General features: G+C 44.3%; 1 protein-coding gene across 1 annotated transcript in view; it reads right to left on the reverse strand.

The window, feature by feature from the left end:
- Positions 1–3,664, reverse strand: part of ST3GAL5 (ST3 beta-galactoside alpha-2,3-sialyltransferase 5) — a 51,703-nt gene extending 48,039 nt beyond the window's left edge. The window contains exon 1 of the mRNA XM_019623753.1: positions 3,460–3,664. Within this exon, the coding sequence (XP_019479298.1) occupies positions 3,460–3,550 (91 nt within the window). The 5' untranslated portion in view covers positions 3,551–3,664. The remainder of the gene's footprint in view (positions 1–3,459) is intronic.
- Positions 3,665–11,672: the final 8,008 nt, after the last annotated feature.

Consider the following 11,672-nt stretch of genomic DNA (forward strand, 5'->3'; position numbering starts at 1 on the left):
AGTATTAGCGGCCTTGATAAAACGCCCTCTTGTCCTCCTCTCCTGCTGCTGCAGTCTAGATAGGATATGAGAACAAGAAAAAAAGGAAGGAAGGAAAGGAAGGAAGGAAGGAAGGAAGGAAGGAAGGAAGGAAGGAAGGAAGGAAGGAAGGAAGGAAGGAAGGAAGGAAGGAAGAAAAGCAGCTGAGGACAGAGGAAGGCCAGGGAAGAAGGAACTCTACACGTGTAATAGATAAAACCAGATAAAACCGCTCCTGCTCTAAACAAAACACATATAAACCTTTAATTATGAAAATAACACCTAGTCTTTTTTTTATTCTTCTACGTTTTTTTCTTTTTCTAATAACACCTAGTCTTAAAAAAGCTTTAACTTTCAAAAGACAGAACTACTATTTCATTAAATTTCATTTAAAATTTAATTTGTTTTCATCACTTTCCCTCTTTGAATTAATCAGATCATACGATACTTAACTATTGTGATTTAAAATATTAAAGACTTAAAGGGAAAGGGGAAAAATTCATGGGTATAGGAGTTGGTGAAGCATCCAATCACTTAATCCTGGATAGTTCTCCACACCATTTAAGAGGAGAATAAAAATGTCTTGTATGGCCTCAAAAGACCAAAAAAAAGAAAGGGGCTTTTCTACTACGGCTGGGGGGATTCTTAAGAAAAAAATCAGGAAGTGTAGGGAAACCAGGTCAGAGAAGTAAAAACAAAAACCACAATGTTACAAAACCTATAAGGCAAGCGTGGTTCCCACGAGCTTATGCAATAAAAAGCAAAGTAGCTGAGACAAGGAAAAGCAGTTTGGCCAGAGAAAATCTGCCCTGAAGACAGGGCTCTTGGAGCTAAAGGGTTCCCACTGCTCAGCCTGTCCTGCTGCCTGACCTAGGGGAGACTGGGGCCTAGAGGTGAGTGCACTTACCAAGAACATACTGGGCATAGCCAGGAAGAAACTGATTGTGACTCCTGGTCTGACTCCTGCCTCAGTCTCCTCAGTGAGAAGTGACGGTGAAAAGTGATGTTGCACTCATCAGCTAGTAGCAAAGAACTACCAATGTAGTTATTATATTCCAAAAACTAGGATAAAATATCTTTGTAGCTCTCAAAGGTGAGCATACACACCCATGACCCAGCAATCACACCTCTTCGTATACCCCCATCAGAAGCGCATACATATGTATACCAGAGACCGGTAAGAGAACAGTCACAACAGCATTACTTGCAGTAGCCAAGTGCTGGAAACTGCCCAAATGTCCATCAATAGTGCACAAATTAATATGTGGTTTATTATTCACCCCATGGCCAAATCAGCAATGAGAGTGAATACACTACAACAGGTAGCACCATGAGTGAATCACAGAAAACTAACTGAAAGGAAAGACAACGGACACTGTAGGATTCCATTGATACAAGTACAGAAAGTCAGGCAGGGGTTACCCTTGAGGAAGTAGTGGCTGTAAAGGACTGTAAGGGCAGAAAAAATGTCCCTTCTTCCCTTCTAGATTCTTTGGCTGATATAACAATTAAATTGCTAGAAGGCAGATTAACAAAAGAAAAACAAATTTAACTTATCTACAGGAGCCCCATAAAAATATGACTGACAGGAAGCCAGGTACTTGTTAACATCCTCTTTTATTGTCCATTCACCTCCCAAGAGCCAACCTGCTACTGGGTTGTCGGAAAAGTTATGATGCATTTTTGCAACGAAAAACATAGAAAAAATACGTACATCATGACTTTTCTGACAACCTAATAGATAAATGCCCCTCACTGCTGCCAAATAGCCCAGCAAGGAAAGCAAGGGAAGAACTGGAGGAGACAAATCAGAGAACAAAGGTTTGTTCTTATTCTGCCTTGAACATATCCTTAAAATTCATACCAATCTATTTTAATGACATGGGACAATTTGGTAGTTTGTGCCCAAATTATAAGCATATTCAAAATAGGCAGTCATAAATTCAAGTTTTTAGAATTTATGCCTGTCAGCCTTCTCTTTCCTCTTCCATAAACCTCTTCATGCCTTCCTATCTCACCCATTTCTTTTCTTGCCTAGGGGAAGAAATGGTTACTAATTATAAGCAAGGTACGTTTCATCTCACAGAAACAGCAGCGCTCATGATGGGCAGACATGTCAAAAGACCCACGACATCTGGTTACAATGCTCTTGCAGCTTACAGCAGCCTCTCCCTGCCCAAGCACTGGTTGGAATTTAGGTGACCCCCAGCTCTTGGAGGAGAGATATAAGACATTCTAAGCTGTCAAGCTTTCAGGGTTACACAAGTGAAATATCACAACCCTTTTTGACTGTTTTGGGGATAGGGGTTTCTCTTGCACAGTTTTAGGACATGCGTCTTTCTGTGAAAGAGGATTAGTAGTCACAAGCCACGAGGAGGGCTCAGCTAAGCACCAGAGGACAGATGAGTCTCCCTCCTCTTTATAACCTTAATACCCAGCACTGTGCTTGGCACAGGAAGAACAGGGGGCCCAAGGGTGCTGCATAAAGCATAGCATGTAAAACCACTTTCTCTTTTAAACGAATGATACCTAATTAGGCAGAAGACATACACATGCACGAATTATAAAACGTGAGGTCATAAAATTAGTCTTTCAAGTCAACTAGTAATTCTGTAAGAACCTCTTTACTCCTAAACATTTTGTTGTCCGAATCACGAAACCAGGGGCCTGGAAGGGAACTCGGTCATGAGCAGGTCAGGCCTCCCGGTACAGACAGACCAAGACACACAGCCCCACGGGGCATCAGTGTTGGCCAAGGTCACTCAGCTGGTGTGAAAAAGGGGCAGGACCCCACCTCTCCCTCTTTGCCAGGCTCCTCAGAGATGCTCTCTGAAAACCTTGAGGTTACTTACACACTAAAGGCACATAATGAATGCATACTCAGTTTAAGTCACTGCTTGCGATTCAGGAAAAAAACAAAAGTCACCAAAACGTATCTCTTCCGCAGGGCTGGACGCAGAGGGGGGACAGAGAAGGTCACTGGCAAATTTCTACCTGCAGACATCACACATTATGCCTTCCCGATGGCTGTAAAGGGCTTTTCGGGGGGCTATCCCCCAATCCCGTCCTGGGAAAATGAGTTAACTCGGCTCTGCTGGCTTGGAAGCTTCCAGCAATGAATTAAACCCCGAGGCGCTACGGAAAGCTGGGGGGAAAGGACCACTGCGGCTGGACTCGACACCCTGGCGATTCACCCTGCGCTTCCACCGCGTCCACAGTTGCGCGGGCCTCAGAGCCCCACGCTAGTCCACGCGACCGGAGGCCACGACTCTGAGCCCACGTCCCAGCGAGGCGCGTCTGGGGGCGCCGAGCCCTGGACACTGCCCATGGGGGATGGGGCGGAGCCGCTAGGCCCAGCTAGGCTGGGGTACCGACGGATCGCGGCCGCCGCCCCCAGCTCGCTGGCCCCGCTCCGCCCAGGGAGGGGGCTGCGCCACGTACCTTGGCCGGCAGGTGCCGCCGCCGCTACCGCCGCCTCGGTTCGCGGCTTCAGGGGACGCCGCTCCGCGCCGCCCGCCGCCTTGGTCCGCATACTAGGGAGGGGGCGCCGGCCGGTAGCCAGTCCCGGGCCCCGCGCCCCCGCCTGTCCCGAGGGCCCCGCTCTTGCCCATTCAGTCCCGGACCATCCGCTCCCCAGCGCAGATGCGGAGGAGGGGCGTGGGGGTGGGGCCGCCAGTCACGAGGACACGGGAGACCAATCCGAGCGCGCGAGGGCTACCGCGGCGGCCCCACCCCCAGGACGAGCAGCCTCTCCACCCAGCCGGGTTGGGGGAGCCGGGCGCTCCCAGCTGGACGCGCCCCGCTGGGGGTCCAGAGCGTTCACTGCTCTCTCGAGCTTTGCGGTTAGATGGTGAAAGGAACAAACGGTGTGTTTATAGGCTTTTATTGCATAGAGGACACGTAGGTGCTGAGTTGGTGAATGAAGGGACTTGACGTAGTCGCGTGCTTTCTTTAATAGCCAGCATAGCCTCCCAGGCCAACACTGGTTTCCAGCTCCTGGGGCCCTAGAGACCTACACGAAGGCAGCTTGGGCGTTTCTGGAGACATGCGGAACAGCTTCATGTTGTTCCACGTGTAGGATAAAAGAGTGAGGGCGCTGATTACCCATCAGTTTTACAGATGGGTAATTGAGGCCCAGAGAACAGAAGTGAGTCACCCTAAGTCGCTGGAGAATTTAGGGCAGAGCCAGTATCAGAACTTGCGCTTGGAGCACCTACTTCCATACCTCCGAAGTCCCCTTGGATTCTGGAGAGGAAATGTGTCACGAGCGACTGCTAGGCTCACGAGGGAAATCTTAGAAAGGAAAGGATGGGAGGACTCTGCTTTCACACCTCCCAAAGAGATTTTGCCATAAAAAAATGTTCTGGATTATTCTAAGGTGAGGACATGAACGTTTGGGGGGGGGGGGGAATGGAGGAAAAGCTGTCACTGGGAGATCTAATCCAGGTTGGCCAAGGCTGGCCAGGCAGAGCAGCTGCCTGGGTCAGTGACAGCTGCAAAGAGAATGATAAACACCTCACCCCCTCTCTCTTGGAGACCAGCCTGAGGCCTGCCTGATTCATCAGTCACTTTACCTCTCTGCCTCAGTCACTCTTCCCCCTTTTCTCCCAGATACTCCTTGTGCATAGAGCCAGGCAACTGAAAGCATTATAGCTGGCTTGGGGGTCAGTAGTACCCTGGCTTGGAAGAGTGGATGTTAAGAAGGTGATGAAGAAGAAAGGGAACTTGAAGCTGCCTCCTGTCTCAGTTCTTAGTTCCTTATGCTCATTACTTTGGTCATTCTGTTAGCAGGCATTGTGGTTGTCCCCATCATCTGCCTCACCCTTCCCCTCTGTAATGCAAGATATAGTTTAGGTAAGTTTGTCCTACTGTTAGCTCTGTGAGTGGGGTCTAATTGGTCTAAATAAGCAGTTCTCTAAGAATGGTCCGTGGACCCTTGGTGATCCCTGAGGATCTTTCATGGACTCTCTGAAGTCAAAATGATTTCATTATAATTGAAAACATTACTTACTTTCGTACTGATGGTACAAAAGCAGAGATGTACAAAACTGCTGGTGCCTTTACAAATCAAGATAGTGGCACCAAACTGTACTAATAATCTCTACCACTACATATTCATGGTTAAGAATATTCACTTAAGAATGTTCTTGGGCCAGCCAAGTGGCGTGATGGTTAAGAACTGGCTTGGGATGCCAGAGGGCCCCGGTTCGGATCCCACATATGAGGGCCAGTGACACTGCCCTCCACAGCTAAGATGCTGAACAACAAACAGCTCAACTTGGAGCTGGGCTGCCATGAGTTGCCGGCGACGGCGTAGGCTGCAGCCCCTGTGGCAGTGGGTTGCCATGGGCTACTGTGTGTAGCCAGCAGATAGCGTGAGCGGCCAGCAGCCGCGGTGAGCGGCTGTCCAGAAGCCGGCAACTGATCTACCTCGCCTGGGAAGAGTGCAATGATGGTGCCAATTTGGGCCAGTGAAGCAACGTCCTCCACAACTAGACTGAAGAACAAAAACGACAGCAACTTGTCTGTTCCCCTTCCCCCAATTCTCCAGCGCTGTTCCCATCCCCCAATTCCCCAATAAAAATCTTTAAAAAAAGAAAAAAAAAAGAATGTTCTTGATGGAGCAGTAAAAACTATTAACTTTATTAATATGAGTATTTTAAATATATGACAAAATGAAAACTGCACAGAAAACACTTGCTACAAACTGAAGTATATGATGGTTGCCTAAGGAGAAGCAATCATTTGTGTTGCAAGCTGAACTAGCTGTTTGTTTTATTTCATGGAACGCCATTTTTACATGAGAAAACAACTGACAAATTATGATTATTCCGATTTGGGTATCTGGTAGGCATTTTCTTGAAAATGAACTAAGGGAGCCTGTCTGTTCAAGGAAAATAGTCAATGATTTATTGCCAATGACGAAAAAATTTCAGTTTTCAAAAGAAATTTAGAATTTTGGAAAACTGTCATCATGAGTATGACAGTTTCTCAATATTTAAGGACTTTTCTGATGGGAACAATGGTGGTATTAATGAATGTGATTTTTGGATATTGGGTAATGTGTAATGTCTCAACATTTGCAAGACCTGGATTTACTCAGTGAGTCAATGTTTTCCAAATGGCTAATGCATGATGTTACAAAATCATTGATTTTTAAATGCAAGGTAGACAATGAATTTTAATTTAGCAATATGAAAGGTTTATAGATGAGGTTTTAGATTCCACAGTGCAACAAACCTTTAAGAAATTACCTCCCGGAAAGTTTTGGTAGAGTATCAAAGAAGCATATCCACAATTTTATTAAAAAGCTATTGAAATACTCCTCCCTTTTCCAATTACACATCGATGGGAAGTCAGTTTTCTTCATGTACTTTAACCAGGCAATTTGCAACAGGTTGAATGCAGAAGCAGATATAAAAATTCAGCTGTTGTCTATTAATCCAGTCTTAAAGAGCATTTAATTTCTAATTTAGCAAATATCAGTAGATGAAACCCCCATTAAAAAGATTCTTTGGGATCCTCAGTAATTTTTTTAGGAGTGTAAAGGCAGTAAGTAGCCTCAGAAGCTGCTGATAAATCCGGCAGACATTTTAGACGACAGGAAGAACTTACATTAGTAAGAGAATAATGCTGTGAGAAGCAGAGAGATTAGAGAGAAACCATTTCCTGTATGACATTTTTGAGCCACTAGGTCAAACCAGCCTTACAGCCCACCCTACTGCTATACATTCCAGTTTTATGAACCAATGAATTCCACTGTAGGTTAAACTAGTTAACCTCAGGTGCCCCAGTTGATGCACCGTGGACCTGTTTATACATATTTTCACCTAAATAGACATATAATGTCTCAGATAATATACTTTCTAGGGTTTACTCTTTCAGCCATTATCATTACAATACCAGTTAGCTTCTGAAGTAAAGTTGGAAGGTAGAACAGGATGTGTGAGGAAAGGAACCTAGCACAGACAAGTGGGGTCAAAAGTGCTGACATTTTTGAGGACAATAAAAAACAGTGGCATATGATCTTGAATAGCAAAATTATAGCAGGTTTTTAATTTTCTTTGCTTTTATGTATTTCTCAAATTGGACAATATGAGCATGTATTGCTTGTATTTTAAGGAAAAACTAGAACTATATTATTATTTTTTAATAGCCCACTGGGGGCATGGGCACAGAGAACAGGTTGGGATTGGGATATAGCAAGAGAACTCTTGGGCTAAAATTGCTAGCAGGAAACAAAAATAAAATAAAATAAAATAAAATTGCTAGCAGGGAAGAAAAAAGATCTGTAAGAAATGCTGATGGGCCCAGAAAACAAATTTCTTTTTATTTACAGTTTGCCAAGAGCCAACCTCAAAGATTCAAGGGGATGAGCAAGAATCCCCAATGGTTACGGAATCGTTAATTATGCCTCAATCAAAGCAGCTGGAATATTTGCAGTTTTTTTAAAAAAAGAGAGAGGCCAATGTGAAGATTATGTCAACACTGGAAAAGGCTTAAGTGAAAACAAAAAAGAGGATGTAGATTATATGCAAGCTTCTATCATGTGGCCAAAATCTGGGAGTGAGTTTGGAAAAAGGAAACAGTTGTGGTGTTAGGGTGCTGGGATCATGAGTAATCTTTTCTTCTTTTTTAAGAAGTGTCCTTTCATGTTGTTATAATATTGTTTTGTTTCGGTTTTTTTACAATAAATAAAAATGAGAGGAGTCATTGGTTCAAATTACTGAGGTCGGGAGTCCTTTCTATATGTTCTGTTTCTTTGCACTGGCCAAATGACTGTCATCTGACACCAAGACAAAACTGTGCCTTCCCCAGGACCTGGCACTTTCAAAGCTCTTAGGCAGCGGTTCTCAACCTGTGGGTCGCGACCCCTTTGGGGGTCGAATGACCCTTTCATAGGGGTCGCCTAAGACCATCGGAAAACAAAAAGATATTTACATTACGATTCATAACAGTGGCAAAATTACAGTTATAGAGTAGCAACGAAAATAATTTTATGGTGGGAGGTCACCACAACATGAGGAACTGTATTAAGGGGTCGCGGCATTAGGAAGGTTGAGAACCGCTGCTTAGGGGTAATACTGATGTGACTATTTTGTAGGTGGCCAGCAGGAAAGAAGGGAAGGAAGTTGTAGCAGCCAAGACTGAAGATGTGTGTGAGATGGGGGCTCTGGCACCCCTGGCCCTCTAGCACCACCTTTTTATGGGGTTCTGGCCCAGTCATTTTCTTTGTCTTTTTTTCTCCTGGTGGGCTTTACCTTCTGTTCAACTACTCCCTCATCTTCCTGAGATGCTGTCCCTCCCTTAGTCTCCAGGGGCTGGAGCACAGCTGCAGCCAACAGAACACAGACTCTGTCTGCTGCCCTGAAGTACAAAGGAAGTCAGTCCCTTGAGGTTTTTCTAGGAATGTTTCCTGTGAGCAATCACTGGAGAGGCAGGGGTAACACAAACAAAGGAGGGAAAGAGATGTTACAAAAACATCAGGGGAAGGCTATCTGCTGGCAGAGGGCAGCTCAAATTGAGGAAACAGTTCCACACAGACTGAATTATTTAGGAAGCTTGGGACAGGTCTTCACACACATAGATTCAAGCATGCCTGCAGGCCCTCATTCCATCCATCCTTTACCCATAAATTAAATTGCAGAAACATTTACTGAGTGCCTATGATGTGCCAGGTAGCACACTAAGTGCTTTACATAATTTAATTCATTTTACCTTCACAAAACCCCTTTGAGGTAAAGTCTTCTTATCCCCATATTTATTTAAGAAAGATGAGGCTTTGGAAAAACTTAGGGAAATGAAGTAAATTGCCCAAATTCTCATGGCGAGAAGTAGCAAAGCCAGGATTTGAACCTAGGCCATCAGACTCCAGAGCCCACCTAAGACATGGTCCTTGCCCTGAATGACTAAATGGCCTAACTGAAGAGAAAGATACTTTAAAACAAATGAACAAACAAAATCAGTAACACAGTGAGAAAAAACTATTTAAAAAGAGCCACAGGAGCATCAAGGGCGGACACGGCTGCATCTGCCTCAGAACTCCAGGACACCTCTGGGAGGGGTGTAGAAATCATTTTGACTAAGAACTGCATGACAAACAAAGGCTTTATTTGAGGGTCTTTTTTAGGAATTGCAATTTGTGAAACACAGATTTGGGTAGAAATCCCAACTTCCGTTACAAGGGGGGAATAAGGGGTCAGAGTTTATAAAGACAGGAAAAAGGGAGCTTTCAAAAGGATTACAAGTTGTTTTGAAAGAGCTGTGATTGGTGCTGGCTAGCAGACTTACATTATTCTATACCTGATTAATTGCTTATGTCTATTGCTAGATGAAATTTTTATTTTTTAATAGAGAGTTCAATGATGCAGAACCAGTTCCAGGAGCTGTATCAGGATGTAGCCATTTGATTTAGCCCAGATCAAAAGTCAATTTCACATGGAGGGGGTGAGTTAGCTCAGCTTCCCAGAGGCCTCCCGCTTCCATTTTATTATTTATTTATTTATTTATTTATTTATTTATTTATTTTCAAGATTTTTTTATTGGGGAATTGGGGGATGGAAACAGCGCTGGGGAACTGGGGGAAGGGGAACAGACAAGTTGCTATCCTTTTTGTTCTTCAGTCTAGTTGTGGAGGACACCGCCCCACTGGCCCAAGTTGGCACCATCATTGCGCTCTTCCCGGGCGGGCGAGGCAGATCAGTCGCCGGCTTCTGGACGGCCACTCACGCTGGCTGCTGGCTACACACGGTAGCCCATGGCAGCCCACTGCAGCAGGGGCTACAGCCTACGCCTTCGCCGGTGATTCACGGCAGCCCAGCTCCAGGTTGAGCTGTTGTTCAGCATCTTAGCTGTGGAGGGCAGCGTCACTGGCCCTCATATGTGGGATCCGAACCAGGGCCCTCTGCCATCCCAAGCCAGCTCTTAATCAACACGCCACTTGGCCGGCCCCCGCCTCCATTTTAAACTGATCTCTTAGCAATACTGACTCCATTTCTCTGATTTTCTTTCACATGTTTCCCTTTTGATCAAGATCTTTTTTTAGAAAGCACTGATGAACCATTAGGAAATATTGTTGGTCTGTCATTAAAAAAGCTACATTGAACCCTCGTCACCAGGAAGCCTCATTCCTGGTATGTCATGTGCCATGTAGGAGGGAAAGCAGTCTCCTGAGTGTACAAAAGGAAAGATTATGGCTACATTTGAGCAACAAGGAGTCTTGTTGGAAGCAGAACTAAGTCATTTATTCCTCAGATCAAAAGTTGCTTTGTAGAGGTGGTCTCAGTCAGATTTATTTTGTTGTAACATCTCTAGGCATTGGGCTACCATTATTCTGGTAGTGGCTGTTAGTCATTGTTCAATGCGCCTGGCAAGACATTAAGGTAGTGAACAGTATAATCACAAACACCAATATGATTAAAACCTGTAATATTGAATGAAGCTGGGTCCCTATTCCTGCAAGCAGACAGCTAAAAAAATCAGTCCAATACCAACCTAAAGTATAGTGTTCTGTCTGTTCAAGGATCTAAATGTTTTGTTTCAAAACCTCAAGCTGTTGTATCACTTTACCTGATTGTTAATATAGAAACAGCATTCTTCTCCCAATAGGGCGTAAGTACCACCTTGCTGTGTGGCTAGCATATCTGGAGCCCTATTGTTTTGTAGTACTACCTCAGATTGTCAATCATTCCTTGTTGTTCTTTAAGAGCAGTTGCAGTAGCGTTCAATGTTTGTGTTATAAGAATAGAAAGGTTTATGATAGACTTGTCTAGTCCAGCAATTCCATGTCAAGGAAAGAAAGCTCTAGCACAAGCATATCCAAAGCCTTGTTTATTTATTATGGGGTTTTGAGTGGAGACAGGATCGGCAAGACTCTGCCCCAAATCCCAATTCCATTTGGTCCATTTTGGTCAAAGTTTATAGACAAGAGAGTCTAGACTGGGGCTAATGGCAGAGGAAGGGAGAGTCTTTCTGGTGACAGCATCAGGTACTAACATTACGATTCGACATCTGCCTGGCCATCAGGTTGGCAAGGTGACATATATTTGGGTTCCATATAAGAAGAAACACCAGGTGCCCTCAAGTAACAATGCATAATTAGACCTTTCAACCCAGACTCTCAGAGAAGTATGCAGTCCTATTTCTGAGGCAGAAACTTCATGCATATATTGGATGATCATAAACTTCAGGTGCTCTCTGTATATTTGGGTCAGGATTAAAAGACTAGCATGGGTTTGATTCTTCCCAGTTTTCCAGCTGGGATGCCCTAAGAGATAGGTTTCATTTATTTTCTATTAAATACTAGATTTTGATCTAGTCTCCAAGTAGTATTTGGAAGTGTAAGGACATCTGCTTTTCAGCATTCAGTGGCATTATTCCCTGCATTTCTCCACATTAGAGAGACGTTGTAAGAAGTAACATGGTAGTTGCTTAAGGCCATGAGGTGTGAGCTCACAGTCATCTGAATAACACAAAAGAGCTTAGTTACACATTTTCAAAGGGACAAAACCCAAGATTCTGCCTGAACCATTTATTTTTTCAAAACATATAAACAATCTATCAGTCAGAGTACAGATTATATTTATGGGTATTCCCTTATAAATTGGGGGAATCTTATGGATGGATCTGGCTACAGAAACATCATGTGTTCCATC

The sequence above is a fragment of the Hipposideros armiger genome, unplaced genomic scaffold (genome assembly GCF_001890085.2).
Source record: "Hipposideros armiger isolate ML-2016 unplaced genomic scaffold, ASM189008v1 scaffold_561, whole genome shotgun sequence".
Classification (NCBI taxonomy): domain Eukaryota; kingdom Metazoa; phylum Chordata; class Mammalia; order Chiroptera; family Hipposideridae; genus Hipposideros; species Hipposideros armiger.